The sequence below is a fragment of the Salvelinus sp. IW2-2015 genome, linkage group LG15 (assembly GCF_002910315.2).
Source record: "Salvelinus sp. IW2-2015 linkage group LG15, ASM291031v2, whole genome shotgun sequence".
NCBI lineage: Eukaryota > Metazoa > Chordata > Actinopteri > Salmoniformes > Salmonidae > Salvelinus > Salvelinus sp. IW2-2015.
The window spans coordinates 20,932,949-20,952,108 of record NC_036855.1 but is presented as its reverse complement, the minus strand read 5'-3'; the positions used below and the strand labels follow the sequence as shown (position 1 = coordinate 20,952,108).

Genomic DNA, 19,160 nt, shown 5'->3' with positions numbered 1-19,160 from the left:
AACTTTTAATTAATCTCTAGTAAAACATGCTATCTTGTAAATGTTTTATCCAACAAATTGATAACAATAAGATTAGATAATATTACGACAAAAGTTGTTGCAATTCACCTGTTTATTTTATTTACTCGATTTGTGTATTATTTCTCATTATGGTGACTGAGACCTTTCTTTACCATGTAGATGGAAACATTATCAGTATACAAAAGTGTTTGTGTTGAAAGCACAGGTGGTACCCAGTGTTGTTACCAGCAGACCTTCTAGAGGAGAACGAAACATCACCAATAGACAGCAGCACCACATAAATTAATCAGCAGGGTTGCAGGGCTTTTACATTTTTTTTAGGAACTCTTGGGGGGGAAAAAACATTGTAAATTCATGCATGGTTTACTCTGCATGGGAAACTGAGAAAATATAATAAAGATGAGAAAATAGAAGCGTTGTATAGACAGAGCGTGGCGAGGTGCTGTGGTACAATGGTTGGCAATCAGGTTGTGATTTCTGTAATTTCGTGTTCTAGTTTTATCCTGATCAGTTACAGGAGGGTAGGGATCCATACAAGGTACATAAATAAAGGCCAAGACCCGCACAGTCAAATGCCACCCCTGTGGGGAAATGAGACTCATCAAGTGGCAGCTGCTTTCAACTGTCATTACCCCTAATACACAGCACAAAGAGACAAGACAATTTTGACTAAAATATGAGGTTTATTAAGATATTGTGTTTACAAAGACACAGATGAGTGGTTCTGCTATAGCATAATCTTGAGATGAGTGTGATGATCTCTGAAAAATATTTCTGTGGCAAAGGTTATCTTACAAATGTCCTTGTGTTCCATTAGTCATAACAGATCTATTGGCCACACTTTTCCCCAAGCAACTAAAGCTATCAGAGCAACCAGGGCATAAGGGCACCAGGAAATGCCTAATAAAAAATATATGGCATTAGGACAATTCAAAAGCAACATGGAGGAACTGGTAAATATGGACTGAGACAATATGTGAGTATGACCCCAGGTGACTTTTTCAATGCAGTCACACGTTCTTGCATGTCTAATACCAGGGTTAGAATTCAAGAGGCAGAGCTGCTTTATATGACCTATTCAACTGCCAAGAACAAAAAAGAATACACTTCAAATCCTCTATTTTTCTTCCACAGAAGTGAGGTTACACACAGGCCAATGTGACTTTGTTCTGTGACCACAGGAGGTATTAGTGGGAATTCATTAACATTTGAACCAATGGCATTTGACTGGGTGACCCCTGCTGTTTCAGACTGAAGGATGGGTGGACTAGTGCAGACTTCCTACATCCCATTCATCATGTGTTTACGAATATGTTGTGTACCTGCTCCAATAAGGAAAACGAACAGTGTGGTTTTGTATCATCACTTTACTTGGTTTCAAAATACCCACATAACCCTATATTTTAACATACACACACTTGCCTTAACTATTCTTGACAGTCCACAGAAAACATCGTCATCTGAGCAAACTGTTTACAGGGCAAATGCAGATTCGGCTTATTTGGAAGTATCTATATTGGCCCCAACAGGATAAGTGATAAGAAAAGTAAACCCATGAATTGATACAGATTTCTGTTTCTGGTAGAAAATATGTGACTCTTGAAAAAGAATGTCAAACTCAACTCTGTAATCATATCTCACTGAAGATCACAGAATGTGACCACTTTCTCATCTGTGAATAATGAATAACTTATTAATTAGCTTTTTTACAGCATATGTTGTCTCATAAGTATTGTATAGGTGAGGGATTGATAGTGAGAAGAGTAAGGGGGAGGAATAGAATGCTTGAGAATCTGACATTTTTATTCTTGACTGTATTTGTGTGTTTGGTGAGTGAGTGAGTGAGTGAGTGAGTGAGTGGAAACAGAATAGAAAAAGATACCGAATAAGAATCGATAAACAAAATAGAAATGGATACAGTATATAGTTTTACTGCTTGGCTACAAATGGTCATTAACACCCTATATATGTTTATTTTTTTATCTATTTGGAAGACACTTGTCTATAGCACCCTGCAAAAAGTGAAAACAATAATAAGGTTGGGTGGATCTGTCAATTTCATTAGAGTCAACCTTAAATATAAATATTTTCACATACAGATCTCAACCATTTCCCATTGGTAGTGATATTGGTTTACAGGTATGGGTCATACAGTCTTACTTCAACATTGTCTGCTCATGTTTAAGAACATAAACATTTTCCCTTTGGGGTGTGGATAGCATTTACTAGACTGCTGTAAAACCAGGGATGGAATTTAAGGTAGTAGAAAATGTGAGTGCGCCACCAAATCAAATGTATTATTTTGTGATAGATTCACACTCTAAATCATAATGAAATAGATTGGGAAAAGGAGAAAGTGCTGACAGACATTGCTTTGATATATCTAAGGGCACCTACAGAAAAGAAGAAAAAAAACATGAAATGCAGTAAAATACAACTTTTTTATTTATCTTCTGTAAAGCTACTGTAACATCTTTCGGCATTCTAACTTTTTTGTTGATAAAGATTAACCCTGCAGAAAGGAAAACATAGAATGTACAAAACTTTATCTGGCTTATAAAAGCTCATCGCTAACTACCCAGTAAACAGAGAACGTTCTTCAGACATTGGGTAAAAATTAAGCAGAGCCATACATTTAAATATATGTATCTGACAAAATTTGAATTATCCAAAGTTATGACCTCACATTATTAAAACGTCCTAGAAATGTTCTGAGAATTATATATTTTTAAGAAAGGCAGCCAGCTGACAAATGTTTAGAGAAAACATGGCATGATATTTGCAAATACTTACTGTATATGGCATACTGAACTTTATTTTACCCTAATAAGGAAATATTGCACACATTCATGAATGAGTTACAGTTTGGTCATATTGGATAATCATTCTTGTAACTGCCCAAATGGAATGACTGAAATGTGTTTACAAGAGTAGATTAGAGGGTAAACAGATGGAAATGGTGAATTATTTATTCCCATTTATATTATAAACTAATTTTCCCACATTGCAATACAAGAGGCATATCAGGTACCATACACACCAAGCAGAGCTAAACAACACACCAGATCTATTACTGTACATACAAAGACTCAGTAGACCTCAGTGAAAGAGCAAGGATATACAGTAGGATATTATTCCATGTGCTGCTGTCATAGAGTACAGAGTGTATTCATTTACTGCCCCTTTTCTTTTGTTATATGGCCCTAGATGTATGGTTGCTGCATGGCACATTTTATTATCAAAGTCAGCCACTAGCACAGTAATATATTTGGCAGTAAACATTGGTGGGTACAAAACATGTCTATGACAGGTACTGTGCTTTAAATCACTAGTTTTCAATGTCAGTCCTTGTCAAAGTTTTGTTTCAATACAAATTCCATAACTTTATTCTGTCATTGGTCTGTTTACAAACAAACCAGTTATGAGGATTTTATTGACATGGTGTGATCTTAGCCAAGTCATTTGCCGGTGTAAAGATCACACGAGTCCTATCTATGAAGGAAATCATTAACAAATGCTTTTGGAGAACTATCCCTTTAATCCCACATCAATATCATGAATGAACCATTGGAAGTGGTTAGCACAAAGGAGGGTTGAAAGGATAGCGAATTCTATAAAAACACAGTTAGTTATAGCAGTAGCTATCCATGATCCAGGATTAACAAGAGTAAAATGTGAGAAAAGGACAATATGAAAATCTCACATTATTCAAACATGACTTTGTGAGTGGAACCCAAGAGGAGTCGAAGGTCAATTTAAAAGTCCTTCAATTATAGTCGATTTTAAAGACTTTTGTGCTGCCATGCAAGTTTGACTATCACGACAACACATTTGGCTACACTCTATAGCAGTGGTACTCAAACCTTTCAAGCAGGGACCCTCTTTTTTGGCCAGAATTTCTAGCGACCCCACACCCCAAATCTAATGACAGCCTTAAAATCGGTAAATTTCWATTTTTACATAAACAAATAACTTTCAATTAATTTCCATCTCTCTTATCAAAATTAAGAGAATCAATAAATACATTAACACAATTCAATATTATTTTTCAAATTTCTTTCTCAAAAAAATAAATATTGTAATATAATAATAATAAATTCCATTTAGCAGGCGCTTTTATCCAAACCGACTTACATTCATGCGTGCATACATTTTGTCCTATAAATTAATCTTACATTTTTGTTGTATTTTTATTTTTTAAATCCCGCGACCCCACCCCAACTTTGAATGTTACTGCTCTGTAGAGTCCCAAATAATACATTGAAATATTATGATGGTGTAAAGCACACCTTTTACTCCACAGTGCTTGCAGTGAAGAAGACCTTTGCACCGTCATAAAATCATCGACTTCCTCTAAGGTGTAAAAACACATACCTAATTGAGAACACTGTAAAATGACTCTTGGGGCACAGTGTTCTCTTACTTTCACGTTTCTCTCCATTCCCACTGAAGAGGTCAACCATTGATTGCTAAGAAACAAAACATTGACATGTGAATAATTTGAACAACCCCTGTCAACCCTTGCTCCAGCATAAAGCTCAGCAAGACAACCTTCAATGCATGGTCAAGACAATGACAAGTTCTATACTTTCTCTCTCCCTATCTGAATGGGTCGGGACTATACATTCATGCTGATCGATCCTTTGCTCAAGATCGACCCCTTAGTGACCTCTGTGCTGACAATAGAGAGAGGGAAGCTCTCATAACTCTCTGGTGCCCCCCAGCAGCGGCAGCGGTATAGGGTAGTTTTGAGCTCTTTCTGGAAGTTACTGTTGAGAAAGCCATAGATGATGGGGTTGACACAAGTAGAGGCCATGGCTGTGAGGTGGCAGGCAGAGAAGATGATGTCATGCTGGCAGGATGGGATGGCCTGGTGATTCCAGTCAAACACGGTGTTGAAGATGTTGAGCGGGAGCCAGCAGAGGGCAAACACTGCCACGATGGAGGCTAACGTGGCATTGATCCTCTTTGACCCCTTGGCCTTCTTCTGGCGGTTGTCCCTGGTTCGCTCCACCATGTATTTTCTCAGTCGGAGACGCAGGAAGATGCGTAAGTAGCAGACCAGGATGAGGATGAGGGGAAGGCAGTACTGGAAGAGCAGCAGGGAGGTGGTGTAGGCCAGTCGTTTGTGCTCTGAGGGCCACCGCTCCATACAGATGAAGTGGTCAGTGAAGGGATTGAAGGGGAGGCTAATGTTCTGGAAAGGACTGTTGGTGAGAACGTTGAAGGAGAGGAAAGGCAGAGAGATGAAGCAGGCCACCATCCAGGTGATGGCTACAGCCAGGTAGGAGTGGCCCACCACAGGCTTCCATCCAGTGGGGTGGATGATGAGTTGGTGGCGCTCCATGGCTATGAGGACCAGGGAGAAGACAGAGACTGTGACAGAGATGCACTGGACAAAGGGTGTGACCTTACAGAGTGCCTCCCCCAAGATCCAGCGATCCATTAGGGTGTAGATGATGGTGACCGGCAGGCACACAATGCACATGAGGATGTCAGAAATTGACAGGTTGGCGATGAATATGTTGGTGACATTCCTCATCTCCTTCTGTCGTGTGATGACAAACACCAGGCAGATGTTACCGATAAGGCCCACCCCGATCAGTGCGCTGTAGGCAACTATCAGGAAGGTTGTGCCACTCATGGAGGTGGTGCACTCGTCTGTGTCGCCCCATGACATCTCTTTCCACCAGGCGTGATGACTACTATTGTTCACATGGGACACCTCCATGCTAGAAGTCAGAACTTATTTTGTAGACTGGGATCCAGAAGTATTAGTATGGTGTTTCCCTCCACTTCAATATGATATACTATCTAATGTGTCTTTATTGTATGTTTGAGTTTGCTGGGGTTTTCATCATACCAGTATTCTTATTGATGGCTGGAACATTGATTGCAGTCTTTGTTTGCTGTCTGAAAGAGAAAACCACACTTATAAGATGACATCTTTCACTGAGCTGATTTCCCAAATGTGAATGCAGTTATTTAATAAACCCAGGATAAATAAAGGACTTGTCTTTGCAACCATGTTAACTCCTGCTCTGAAAATAGCTGGAAGCAGGAAAATACTCTACTTTAGGATCCACTTTAGGTAGTGTGTTTTTTAAGTAAAACAACCAATGTGTTTTTTGATGTAAAACAATCTTGAAATGTAATGTAATCTTTGCTTTCTATAACATAGGTTCAATGGGTTCTACTTTGGTGCACACACAATATACTCTGAAATAAATTGAAAAATAAGATAGAAAGTGACTAGATATGCCTATACATTTTAAATTGGTCAAAACAAAACTTAGCCTTGGCTATCACTGCAGTATTCATTCATCTTTGTTTAGGATCTTGAGACGCTTGTGTAAGCACTGAAATTCGATTTATTAGAGTAGACTATTGCAAACCAGAGGAGAATGAATGATGAGAGAGCTTCAAGAGGCGGTGACTGAAAAACATGCAAATGTATCCGCCTGTCTACTTGAGTACTGGCATTCATAACTAACGATGTATTAACACCATATCATCAAGCAAACAGCATGGATGAACGCTGAAATGTGTTACCATCAAAAGGCCACATGATATCATTTCGACTCCCCATACCAAAGACAACCCGTTCCTGTACATTTCCATGACAATAACCATGTCAATGACATGCCATCAGAATGAAACATGAGAAGGTACTTAATGTCAAGGACAGAATCCTGCTGGGCCGCCTCAACTGGGTAGCATACACAATGGATATATTTCTTCCTCTCTCGCAATCAAAGAGCTAGATGTCTCCTGTGCGGAAAATTACTCCCCTTCTTTACTCTGTGTCTGACTATGACCTCAAGCGTACCACAAAGATTGACAGATGACTCCTCAAAGCTATCACAAAGGGTCAGCTGTCCTACAGCATAGGTACTGGTACAGTATCCATTGACATATGTATTTAACCCACTGCCACCTCCTGACTAATATGTGATGTGCAATACGACTGGACTCCAATTCCAAAGATGAAGAAAGACTTGAGGTGCAGGAAATAGGAAGGGGGAAAGGGGGAGCGGAGGTCAAGAGAAGGAAGCAGCACTGATTACCAGGATGTTTGGCCCAAGGCTACAACATCGCTCCTGAGAGCAATTGGATAGGATTCAATTCATGTCTTGGGAACTAGCAATTCAGGATAAGATCAGCATTCCATTCCAAAGACAACCCATGTTCTTTAACTGCAACAATATCAATTTCACAGTCAAAGCAAAGCAAACTCTTGAGTTGAGATGAAATAACAAATGGTCATTATTATTATCCCCATCATCATTGACACTATTGTTACAGGGTGTAATTTCCCATTCACCCATTGCGCATAAATGCACCTTTGAGATGATAAATTAAATATTTCTCATGTTTTTGCATCTACCTTTGATGGACCACAACAGATTTATATTCAGTGAGTAATGAAGTGATATTTTCTTCTAAATGAAGTAGCCTCCAGGTTCTTAGGATGATTATTATCACTTAGTTCAAGGCCCTATGTGATTATAAGCTAGATAGAGACAGGTCTCTGTCTAATCAAACTTGAATAAACCACTTCTGCCTGGGGCTTAACCAGGGTTGTTTCTAATGGTTATGTTGACAGTCACACTGCAGATTCTGTGATGAAATAGCCCTAACCAAAACATAATTACCAAATGGATGGTGGTTCATGTAGGATTATTTATGTGTCTGAACTTTATGTACAAAACCCCAAGGCTCATTACATCAATGGTGCAGATGATCTAATGTAGAGCTTGTGATCTAGAGGGAACAGTTTATCAAATAAACAATTAAACAAACAATGCAATTGAATGGGCTAATAAAAGTTAGGCATACAGTACATCTGGTCACAAAATGTGCTACAAGAATCAATATGACTGGAATCATTTCAATGCTGTGCTAGACTATTACATAACATGCTGTTAATACCCCCGAATCAGATTTAAACCCATTAGGCCTATACTGTACAAAACAACGTAACTGTTTCACACATGTTTATCTACATCATTAACTACTTATTAGCCTACTTAGTCCTCTTTAGTATGTGAAACACAAGGCTTCCAAAACGTTAAGCAATTGGCAATATTCATGACAGTTATGAGACTATAAAATGTATTATATGGACATATTGAGACACTTCCAGCAACAATGTATTGAATTTGCCACCACATGAAGCCATACATACAGTCCCTTAAATGTGTGTTTAAGCTTGAAATTGGCATTATCTCAACTCTATGTTATTATATCCTGGCTATAGGTACCTAAAGAGATCTCATTGAACTAAAGCAAATATAGACAAGGGGTAATGAGGGGTGTCATGATACAAATTAAGTTTATCTTAACAGGTATGCAATAGTGAATATTGTTTTTGAAGCATTAGTTAAAAAGCAGTTCAGAAATTAATGATCTTTGTCACAATGTTTCCTAATGTAATATAGCCCAACAAATATAATAGGCTATATTCTAAATGGCATTATGGCAAAACAATTATTAAAATCCTGTCTGTATAGCCTTAGCATATGGTTTTTTATTATACCTAATAATTAGACCGAATGTGAGAATAAAAGAAAAGACGGATTCTTACCCGCTTCGCTCAACGTTTTTCTACATTTCAATGAGTTTTTCCTTGACTATTCGAGATCATTGACTATTCCATTGACTATTCGAGATCTAAGGTTCCAAATGATGCAGACGCACGAGGAACGCTCTTCCCCCGCCTGAAACGATGAGCGACTCCCACCGGTAGATCGAGCCACGGTGGTCTAATAGGCTATAGCCTATCCGGCGCTCATACAGGTCTTCCGTTCAAGCGAACAACCACATGAGTAAGGAGGCTAAAACAACGTTTCCTCTCTAGTAGCCTACTCCGGACATGAAATTAATTATTAAGCCACAACTTATTGAGATCAACAAGTTCCCGTTTTGAACATTGAAGCCACAAACAGTGTGACAGTATAATAAATCATCATACCAATTCAAGTGGAATCTGAATAGGGGAAAAACATTTTTGGCTATTGCCTAATTCAGCAACCAATTAAATGCAACAAAGGGCTTCAACATCATATAGGCTATAACAGGAAGGTAGGAGGTGGCTTGTCGGCATCTGGCATAAACCCTGTAGCATGCTTCACTCTCGAAACAGTTTGCGCATATAACAACATTTTGTGACGTTTTTGTTCGTTAACTTCGTGAAGCCAGTCAAAGTTCCGCAGCCGAAGTCTATTTCTGCGTTCAAATGGTAGTCGGAACTAGAAAACTCAGACTTTTTTGATTTGCTAAATCGTTGAATGAGGCAGCTGATTAACTACAATCGAAAATGTCCCCGTTTCCTAGTTTCGACTAGCAAGTGAACTCGGCATATGCCACTTGGTCGATGATTGCTCAACKGTACTTCTCCTAGTAAAAGTGAAACTATTGCTAGTTTCATGTGCTAGTCAGAACTAGGAAACTCGGAAATGTACGATTTGCTAATTGGTTGTATTTATACACCTGCCGTGTTTTTATTGAATAGGGATACCAGTTAAGAACAAATTCGTATTTACAATGACGGCCTACCTGGCCAAATCCTAAACCGGACGACGCTGGGCCAATTGTGCGCCGCACTACAGTAATCGTTGACTCCCAATCACTGCCGGTTGTGATACAGTGCCATAGACCGCTGGGCCACTCGGGAGCCTAACCAATTAGCAAGTTGGGAATTTCTGAGTTTCCTAGTTCCGACTAGTACATGAACGCGGCATATAGACTGGATTCTTCAATGAAGTGTTTGACGTCATTCAACAATAGATGACTAGTTTTCATGCACATTCTTTCACTTGAGAAATACTGCACCAGTTAGCTAGATGTAAAATTGTGCACATAAGCCTTCCAAAAGGTTTGGTTCGGCTGGCGCCTAGCTGATCTCTGCAAGGAGAACCGAACGAGACCGTAAAGCCTACTCCTTTAAAAGACCTTCGCTTGAAAAACGAGAAAAAGTGGCAATAGTTTGTCTATCTTGAGACACCATAATAAAATCAAAATAAAATCAAGCTTTATTTATACAGCACATTTCAGACACAATGTGCTTCACATAAAAAACAAATAAAAACAATGAAAATAAAAACAAAAATATTTTGGGATTAGAAACTGAAAATATATGGTCTGTAGCTGTTTTTTCAGGAGGCTAGTATACAGTATATACACAACAAAATGAAAGCATCTAGCAGCACCCACCTGTAGCACACGCTCCAGCAGGTTTATCTCACTAGTCACCCCCAAAGCCAATTCTTCCTTTGGCCGCCTCTCCTTCCAGTTCTCTGCTGCCAATGACTGGAACGAACTGCAAAAATCACTAAAGCTGGAGACTCTTACCTCCCTCACTAGCTTTAAGCACCAMCTGTCAGAGCAGCTCACAGATCACTGCACCTGTACATAGCTCATCTGTAAATAGCCCATCCAATCTACCTCATCCCCATACTGTATTTATGTATTTTTCTTGCTCCTTTGCACCCCAGTATCTCTACTTGCACTTTCATCTTCTGCACATTCTACCATTCCAGTGTTTAATTGCTATATTGTAATAACTTCGCCACCACGGCCTATTTATTGCCTTACCTCTCTTATCCTACCTCATTTGCACATGCTGTATATATACTTTTTTCTATTGTATTATTGATTGTATGTTTGTTTATTCCATGTGTAACTCTGTGTTGTTGTATGTGTCAAACTGCTTTGCTTTATCTTGGCCAGGTTGCAGTTGCAAATGACAACTTGCTCTCAACTAGCCTACCTGGTTAAATAAAGGTGAAATATATATATATATTTTTTAAAACATGTAATTTGCCTGATGTCAATCAATATGGATGGGTAGCGATGTGTCATATGAACATTTTGGTCTCCTCTTCTCATTCAAAGCTAAGCAACAGCATGGAAATATGGTGAATAAGTTAAAGGCTGGGGGAAAAAATGTAGGCCATCACACTCAACTGGTGAAAGTAGTCACATCCCATGCAGGCAGGAATTCTGACCTCTCTGTTCCCATAGCATAGCTTACTATTGCCATCCCCCCAAATCGACCAGTTTCCCTGTGTTTTTCCAAAGGTCAATTAAGCTGGTAAGAAAATATTACAGATTGGCATTCCTCCTAAATGCAAAAAATTGTAGGAGGCTAGGTGAGAATTTGAGAATCACAGCTACCATGCACACCGGTGTCAAACTGTGTGTCTCACATCCTTCCTAATTGAAACAGCATCCCAAGACATGATGACAGATCCTACAGGCTTTCACAAAGAAAACTATTTAATTGAAATTTTGCACTTGGTGAGCCAGAAGATGACAGGTTCTTACTTTTCTCCACGCACTTCCTCTAGAGAGGGATGTGAAGAGAAGGAAGACCTGAATGAGTCAGATTGCGACTGACTGTGCTTGAAAACCAGACAGACAGAACATCTAACATTAACACACAGCATGGTGTTCGTATGGAGCGTGGACGCAGGTTTGATCTTCCTGAACAATTAGGTAATACACACATCCCTCACATTTAGGTTCCTGTTTTAGAACTGCTGTTTTCACAGGTACAAAGTAAAAAATCTGCACAATATTTTAAATATTTAGTGTACAAGAAATTCGGAACGAGATACCAACATTTTATAGTGGCCAAACCAGAAGGCCAGCATCCCGGAGTCGCCTCTTCACTGTTGACGTTGAGACTGGTGTTCTTTAAAAAACAAAGACATTTCTAAGTGACCCCAAACCTTTGAACGGTAGTGTATATTTTTCTGGGTGAAGGTCATAGTCTGAAATAGTGACTACAGTTGAAGTCGGAAGTTTACATACACCTTAGCCAAATACATTTAAACTCAGTTTTTCACAATTCCTGACATTTAATCCAAGTAAAAGTTCCCTTTAGGTCAGTTAGGATCACCACTTAATTTTAAGAATGTGAAATGTCAGAATAATAGTAGAGAGAACGATTTATTTCAGCTTTTATTTCTTTCATCACATTCCCAGTGGGTCAGAAGTTTACATACACTCAATTAGTATTTGGTAGCATTGTCTTTAAATTGTTTAACTTGAGTCAAACGTTTCGGGTAGCCATCCACAAGCTTCCCACAATAAGTTGGGTGAATTTTGGCCCATTCCTACTGACAAAGCTGGTGTAACTGAGTCAGGTTTGTAGGCCTCCTTGCTCACACACGCTTTTTCAGTTCTGCCCACAAATGTTCTATAGGATTGAGGTCAGGGCTTTGTGATGGCCACTCCAATACCTTGACTTTGTTGTCCTTAAGCCATTTTGCCACAACTTTGGAAGTCTGCTTGGGGTCATTGTCCATTTGGAAGACCCATTTGCAACCAAGCTTTAACTTCCTGACTGATGTCAGGAAGATGTTGCTTCAATATATCCCCATAATTTTTCCTCTTCATGATGCCATCTATATTGTGAAGTGCACCAGTCCCTCCTGCAGCAAAGCACCCCCACAGCATGATGCTGCCACCCCTTGCAAGCCTCCTCCTTTTTTCCTCCAAACATAARGATGGTCATTATGGCCACACAGTTCTATTTTTGTTTCATCAGACCAGAGGACATTTCTCCAAAATGTATGATCTTTGTCCCCATGTGCAGTTGCAAACTGTAGTCTGGCTTTTTTATGGCGGTTTTGGAGCAGTGGCTTCTTCCTTGCTGAGCGGACTTTCAGGTTATATCGATATAGGACTTGTTTTACTGTGGATATAGATACTTTTGTATCCGTTTCCTCCAGCATCTTCACAAGGTCCTTTGCTTTTGTTCTGGGATTGATTTGCACTTTTCGCACCAAAGTACGTTCATCTCTACGAAACAGAACGCGTCTCCTTCCTGAGCGGTATGACGGCTGCGTGGTCCCATGGTGTTTATACTGGCGTACTATTGTTAGTACAGATGAACGTGGTACCTTCAGGCGTTTGGAAATTGCTCCCAAGAATGAACCAGACTTGTGGAGGTCTACTATTTTTTTCTGAGGTCTTGGCTGATTTCTTTTGATTTTCCCATGATGTCAAGCAAAGAGGCACTGAGTTTGAAGGTAGGCCTTGAAATACATCCACAGGTACACATTCAATGACTCAAATGATGTCAATTAACTTATCAGAAGCTTCTAAAGCCATGGCATTATTTTCAGGAATTTTCCAAGCCGTTTAAAGGCACAGTCAACTTAAAGTATGTACACTTCTGACCTACTGGAATTGTGATACAGTGAATTATAAGTGAAATAATCTGTCTGTAAACAATTGCTGGAAAAAGAACTTGTGTCATGCACAAAGTAGATGTCCTAACCGACTTGCCAAAACTATAGTTTGTTAACAAGACATTTGTGGAGTGGTTGAGAAACAAGTTTTAATGACGCCGACATAAGTGTATGTCAACTTCCGACTTCAACTGTATATGTACCATTCTCTAAAATTTACTCTGAGCTTGATTGTAAAAGGTAACGGAAGCACTTCTTTACAGGGCAAGAGAACATTGACACATTGAAGATTCATGTTCAATGTGATTTTAGGACACAATCCAATTCTAATCCACAAAAGACTAAGGTGGATCTGGAATTTATCATGCAGAAGTTGACAAAGGAAATTCAGTCTGTTTTCAACTCAGTTATCAACTGATCTGAAATGGAAGGGGGAATGGTATCCTTCATATTACAATCTCAGCATCAGCATGTCCGAGTAGCTAATAATACTGACAATTAGATAGGCACAACTGTATTCTGTCTTCTGTCATGGTAGAAAGGGAAGGACAGGAGAAGGGTGGATATTCTTTGAAATTCTGAAACATAGAAAAGGGAGTAATTTGAAACCATGAAATGATCAAATACTGCAAGTAGGTTTTTGTACAGAGAAACATTCATATATCTATGAAAAAGACGAGGTTATGTTATACAGTGCATTTAGAAAGTATTCAGTTCAGACCCCTTGACTTTTTCCACATTTTGTTACGTTACAGCCTTATTCTAAAATGTATTAGGAATTTTTCCCCTCATCAATCTACACACAATACCCCATAATGACAAAGCAAAAACAAGGTTTTAGAAATTTTTGCAAATGTATTTAAAATTAAAAACTGATATATCACATTTACATTGGTGGAGTAATGCAGAGATGGTTGTCCTTCTGTAAGGTTCTCCCATCTCCACAGAGGAACTCTGGAGCTCTGTCAGAGTGACCATCGGGTTATTGGTCACCTCCCTGACCAAGGCCATTCRCCCCCGATTGCTCAGTTTGGCTGGGCGGCCAGCTCTAGAAAGAGTTTTGGTGGTTCCAAACTTCTTCCATTTAAGAATGATGGAGTCCTCTGTGTTCTTGGGGGCCTTCAATGCTGCAGAAATGTTTTAGTACCCTTCCCCAGATCTGTTCCTCGACACAATCCTGTCTCGGAGTTCTACAGACAATTCCTTCAACCTCATGGCCTGGTTTTTGCTCTGACATGCACTGTCAACTGTGGGACCTTATATAGACAGGTGTGTGCCTTTACAAATCATGTCCAATCAATTGAATGTACCACAGGTGGACTCCAATCAAGTTGGAGAAACATCTCATGGATGATCAATGGAAACAGGATGCACCTGAGCTCAATTTCGAGTATCATAGCAAAGCGTCTGAAAAAGTATGTAAATAAAGTATTTCTGTTTTTTATTTTTAATACATTTGCAAAAAATCCTAAAAACCTATTTTCACTTTGTCGTTATGATATATCGGGTGTAGATTGATGAGGACATTTTTTTTATTTAATCCATTTTAGAATAAGGCTGTAACCAATTGTGACAAATGTGGAAAAAGTCAAGGGGTCTGAATACTATCCGAAAGGCACTGTAGACACTATGTAACAACCTGCCCAGTTGATCATAAACTTTATGTTGATTGTCATTGATAAAGTATTTAAAGTGGTACTACGTAAATGTGCTCAGATCTTCTTAGCACACAGAACCAACGGTTGTAGAACAAATAATCTCTCTAGGAATGAGGTGATATTAGGGGGAGACACCTATTACATAAACAAGTAGTTGGACATAGTCTTTTGTGGGGAAAATGGTTGAGATTAATTATGTGTCACTGGCAGTGTAAATCAATAAGTATCTCTGCCCCATGGACAGTAAATTGCATCTTAGCTTCACGCTAAGATACCCATAATTCACGCTGCTTTCTGACAGATCACTGTTCTGTAATATCACAGTATGCTTGTTTATCCTTGATTTATCTGTCTTGAGACTGTGAAGATCTGCCCTGCCATTTATCTTCAAGACCTCTCATTGTCCTTAAGGGCTGAATTATTTGGTTATCATTAGATGCTTCCTTACTGGTACAGTGGTTCTTCCTTTAAAAGCTTTGAGCTTATGCCGCCACCGTTTGTGGTAGATGGTGGCAGATTGTGGTAAATTGCGTCAATAACGTGCCATAGAATTTTGCGGCACCCGCAAGCGGTGCTGCAGTACGCCACAACTTTTAAAGGAAGAACCACTTTATTGTTTGCTTAAATAATACTGGAGCGATCCTCGCTATGTGAGCCACGTTACAATTTCCACCAAGTGGGTTCACCCTATTGGCGCAATGCATATGGGTGTTTGCCTTTGTTTGTGTTTGCGCCTCACAGCCGCCATCCCACTTCTGACACCAGTGTAGCGAACGGCAGGGCAGGGAAGAAAGCCTGGGATGCTGGCGTGAAAGGCAAACACCCTATGCATTGCCTGGACGTGTGAGGAAGCTGAGTAGGCCTGAACGTGTTAGGAAGCTTCCTGTTTGGAGGGGGAAGTGTAGCGATCCTTGCTATTTGAGCCACGTTACAATTCCCAACAAGTGGGTTAATCCTATTGGCCCGATGCATCGGGTGTTAGCCTTTCACACCAGCGACCCTGGTTCGCTGCTCTGCTGTTTGCTACAATACATGTAACAGATATGAATGTGGAGTAATTGACTATGCTTGAACATTTCCCCATATCAGTTATAAGACAGCAAATAGCAGTCTGTCACCTCGGTATTCATGATCGAAAGACATGTTATATTCCCTTCAGTTCTCATTCATCAGTTCTCCAAAGACTGCTCTCATTTAAAGTCAGGGTGTCACCCAGAATCAATATGCTCTTAAAATCAATGCTTTCTGAGCTATAGCAAGTTGACCAGTGTGGAGAGAATATTAGAGGTATTGGTAGGTACTAGGCATTCTCCACTGCTACTTAGTCTATTTCTTCACTCTCTCACCCATGCCAATTATGTCCCAAAACGATTTATATTGAGGAATGATCAGCACAATATTCAATATCCCCCTGAAACAGCAGTCCCACACATGAACCACAGTTGAAATAATCCTTGACACCAATGCTGGGACACAATCCTATAACTCCCATGAGGCTGTAAATTACCCTGCCCTAGAATGGAGGCCACAATGCCTCTGGCTCTCAGGGATGACAAATAGCCCCTTCCATCCAACAGATCACGTCTAACATTGAGCTCACCCTGATGCTGCTTTGTTCTAATCGGCCTTTATGGAACACCTGAGATGTATTTTTCTAATTGCTCCTCATGATAAGCATGAAATAAAAACAAGAATAACATTTATTTTAGCATTGGAGGGTCTAACTAACTGTATTGGCTAGAAGAATCAGGAGACAGTCAAGTTTGCCAGGGCTGGACATCCAGTGTATCATATCAAGTTAAGACCCTTCTTTCCCACTCTAAACCCCAGTGTTTCCACGACCAGGTGGCTTAGAACAGGACAACTCAACCCGTCATGATCTTCCTGAAGCATCTGGACAACCCTCCATGAACTCCTCATGATCCCTGCATCTTTACAATATATAGCCTGGAGAGTTACTGTAAACAACGGTATTATTCGAATTTATGATATGAAATTCAAATTAACAATGTTGCTTTCATTGTAATGGAGCAGTAATCCTTTGATCACAACACAAATACAACATAAATGTTGTAAATATCACACAAATAATCTAGTTTTGCAGCCTTGCATCATTGTGTCGCCTACTGTATACATAAAGTAACACAATGAGGAACAAAGGTGAGGGGAAAAGAAGAAAAGGCAGCACAAAATATTAGCATAGTAAACAGTTTTTTAGTGCTTAGTTGCACTGGTGTAATATAGGGCCCTTTAAGGCTGACATTTTGTTTAGCTGTAATTGAATAAAATGTTCAGAGCCCATGGTATTGAGGGGAGCGAGGGAGAGATAGGGGGAGAGAGAGAGGGAAAGAGAGCGAGAGATAAAGAGGGAGAGAAAGAGAGAGCACAAACTGCAATAGGGTTTATTAAAAAACAATTACATTAGCAGAATTAAAGGTATAAACCATCTACCATGCATTAGATCTGCTGATTGTCCACAACTAATTCATATTAATGTTCCAAATCTCCTTCCTGTTCTTCTTCGAAAGCTATATAAGTATTCCATGCAGCTCCAGACAAATCAAGTTTCATCCACAGTTCAGTGGATCAGTGGAAACTGTCTGGCCTCGTAGTTGGTCATATAGGCTTTATCTGCAGTAAAAAAAAAAAAAAAATTAACTAGGCAAGTCAGTTAAGAACAAATTCTTATTTTCCAATAACGGCCTACCCCAGCCAAAACCTCCTTTCACCCGGACGACGCTGGGCCAATTGTGCACCGCCCTATGAGATCGAATCAGGGTCTGTAGTGACACCTCTAGCACTGAGATGCAGTGCCATCGACCGCTGCACCACTCAGGAGCCCCTAGCAGTTCAGTGGATGTAATGGCTATCTGTAATATAATTGTCTACTTTATGTTCAATAGACAGATTTTATGCTTTTAATAGGTGATGTTTACAACAAAAAGTAACACCACCAACACCAAATTGAGGCGGTGAATTTCACATCTGAAAATAGAACACTTATTGGGGAAAAAGGATTGGCAGGATGCAAATGGCAGCATCCAGTATGATGGAGCAGAAACTGACAAGTTAATAGTGATCCTCAGCAGCCTAGTTTAATTTTCAGGCCATATCCACTGACACATGGCAGATATGACCAGCTGGTTGCTGAGGTTCCTGGGCACAGTAATAGCCAAATTAAGAGCTTATTCAATTTAGCACCTGATGATTTGAAAGAAGTCATCTGTCTAATTTCATCATAAGCCTCATTGTTAGTCTGTACCAGAGCACGGGCTTGAAAGCAGGGAATAATTGTTAATGGTTACATTGGCAATGAGATTACTGGTGCAAAAATAATGAATGGCTTTGTACATGCTCAATGAGCAGAAACATGCAACAGAAAAAGAAGAGATTAGTCCAAATAGGGTTTGGGGGTATTATTATTGTATAAAACAATCAAATCGAAAAAGCATGACAGACAGGGTTTAGGAGGTACATTTAGAATGGAAGGCCTTTAGAATGGCCACCAGGACCGGCAAACATTGTCTTTACAGTTTCCCTGACTCCACCCCATTTTGTACCTTTTACTCTGCAGACAGATGCAGAGCCAGAGTCCAAATCCCTTTCAGACTGTTACTGTAGAGCAGGGCAGTGTTGCTGGCGTCATGCAGGCAGCCCTCAGTAATTCATTTAACACTTCCACTGGGGAATATAATTGTTCTGCCACCACACATGGGCCCTACATGCAGAAATGCACTAAAGGAGAACTTATCAGCTAGCCCATACTACATCACCTGTCTCTAAGGGAAGACATAAACTAACAATTTATAATCAGAGCAGGTTAATGGTAGGGGGCCATGGAAGCCCGGCACAGGGAAAAAGAAGGACAACATTGTAAGAAAAACAATAGCTACACTGTTATCAGATACCCTGACACATTAATGACACAATGTGTCAAAACCTTGTCTTCTTCTTCACTTGACAATCTAACTGATTTTCAAAATATTACAAGAGGGGACTGACTACTACCCTATCCCTCAAACTTCCTCAATCGTGAATATATTCACCATGTGCCATGTTGTTGGAGGAAATGTTTGTGCGTTCTTGCATTCAATGGCTCTGAAATGTCCTGGCCTTGAAAGCAGGGAATAATTGTTAATGGTTACATTGGCATCTGCTACTGACCTCTAAGCTAACCGAAGTGTTGTGTTATTTATATCATTTGGAGCCTGTGAGCTGCCATAATACTGTATGCTGGCTTTTGTCACAAACTCTCAGGTCAAACATTTGGAATAGTAAT

At 39.7% G+C, this 19,160-nt stretch overlaps 1 protein-coding gene across 1 annotated transcript; it reads right to left on the bottom strand.

Annotated features, from left to right (window-relative positions):
• Window positions 1-1,370: 1,370 nt before the first annotated feature.
• On the bottom strand, window positions 1,371-9,345 carry LOC111973751 (neuropeptide Y receptor type 1). The gene is made up of 2 exons (XM_024001137.2): window positions 8,609-9,345; window positions 1,371-5,934 (listed from the first exon to the last, which is right to left on the bottom strand). Exon 2 carries the CDS (start codon window positions 5,750-5,752, stop codon window positions 4,640-4,642), a length of 1,113 nt encoding a protein of 370 aa, XP_023856905.1. The 5' UTR covers window positions 5,753-5,934; window positions 8,609-9,345; the 3' UTR covers window positions 1,371-4,639.
• Window positions 9,346-19,160: the final 9,815 nt, after the last annotated feature.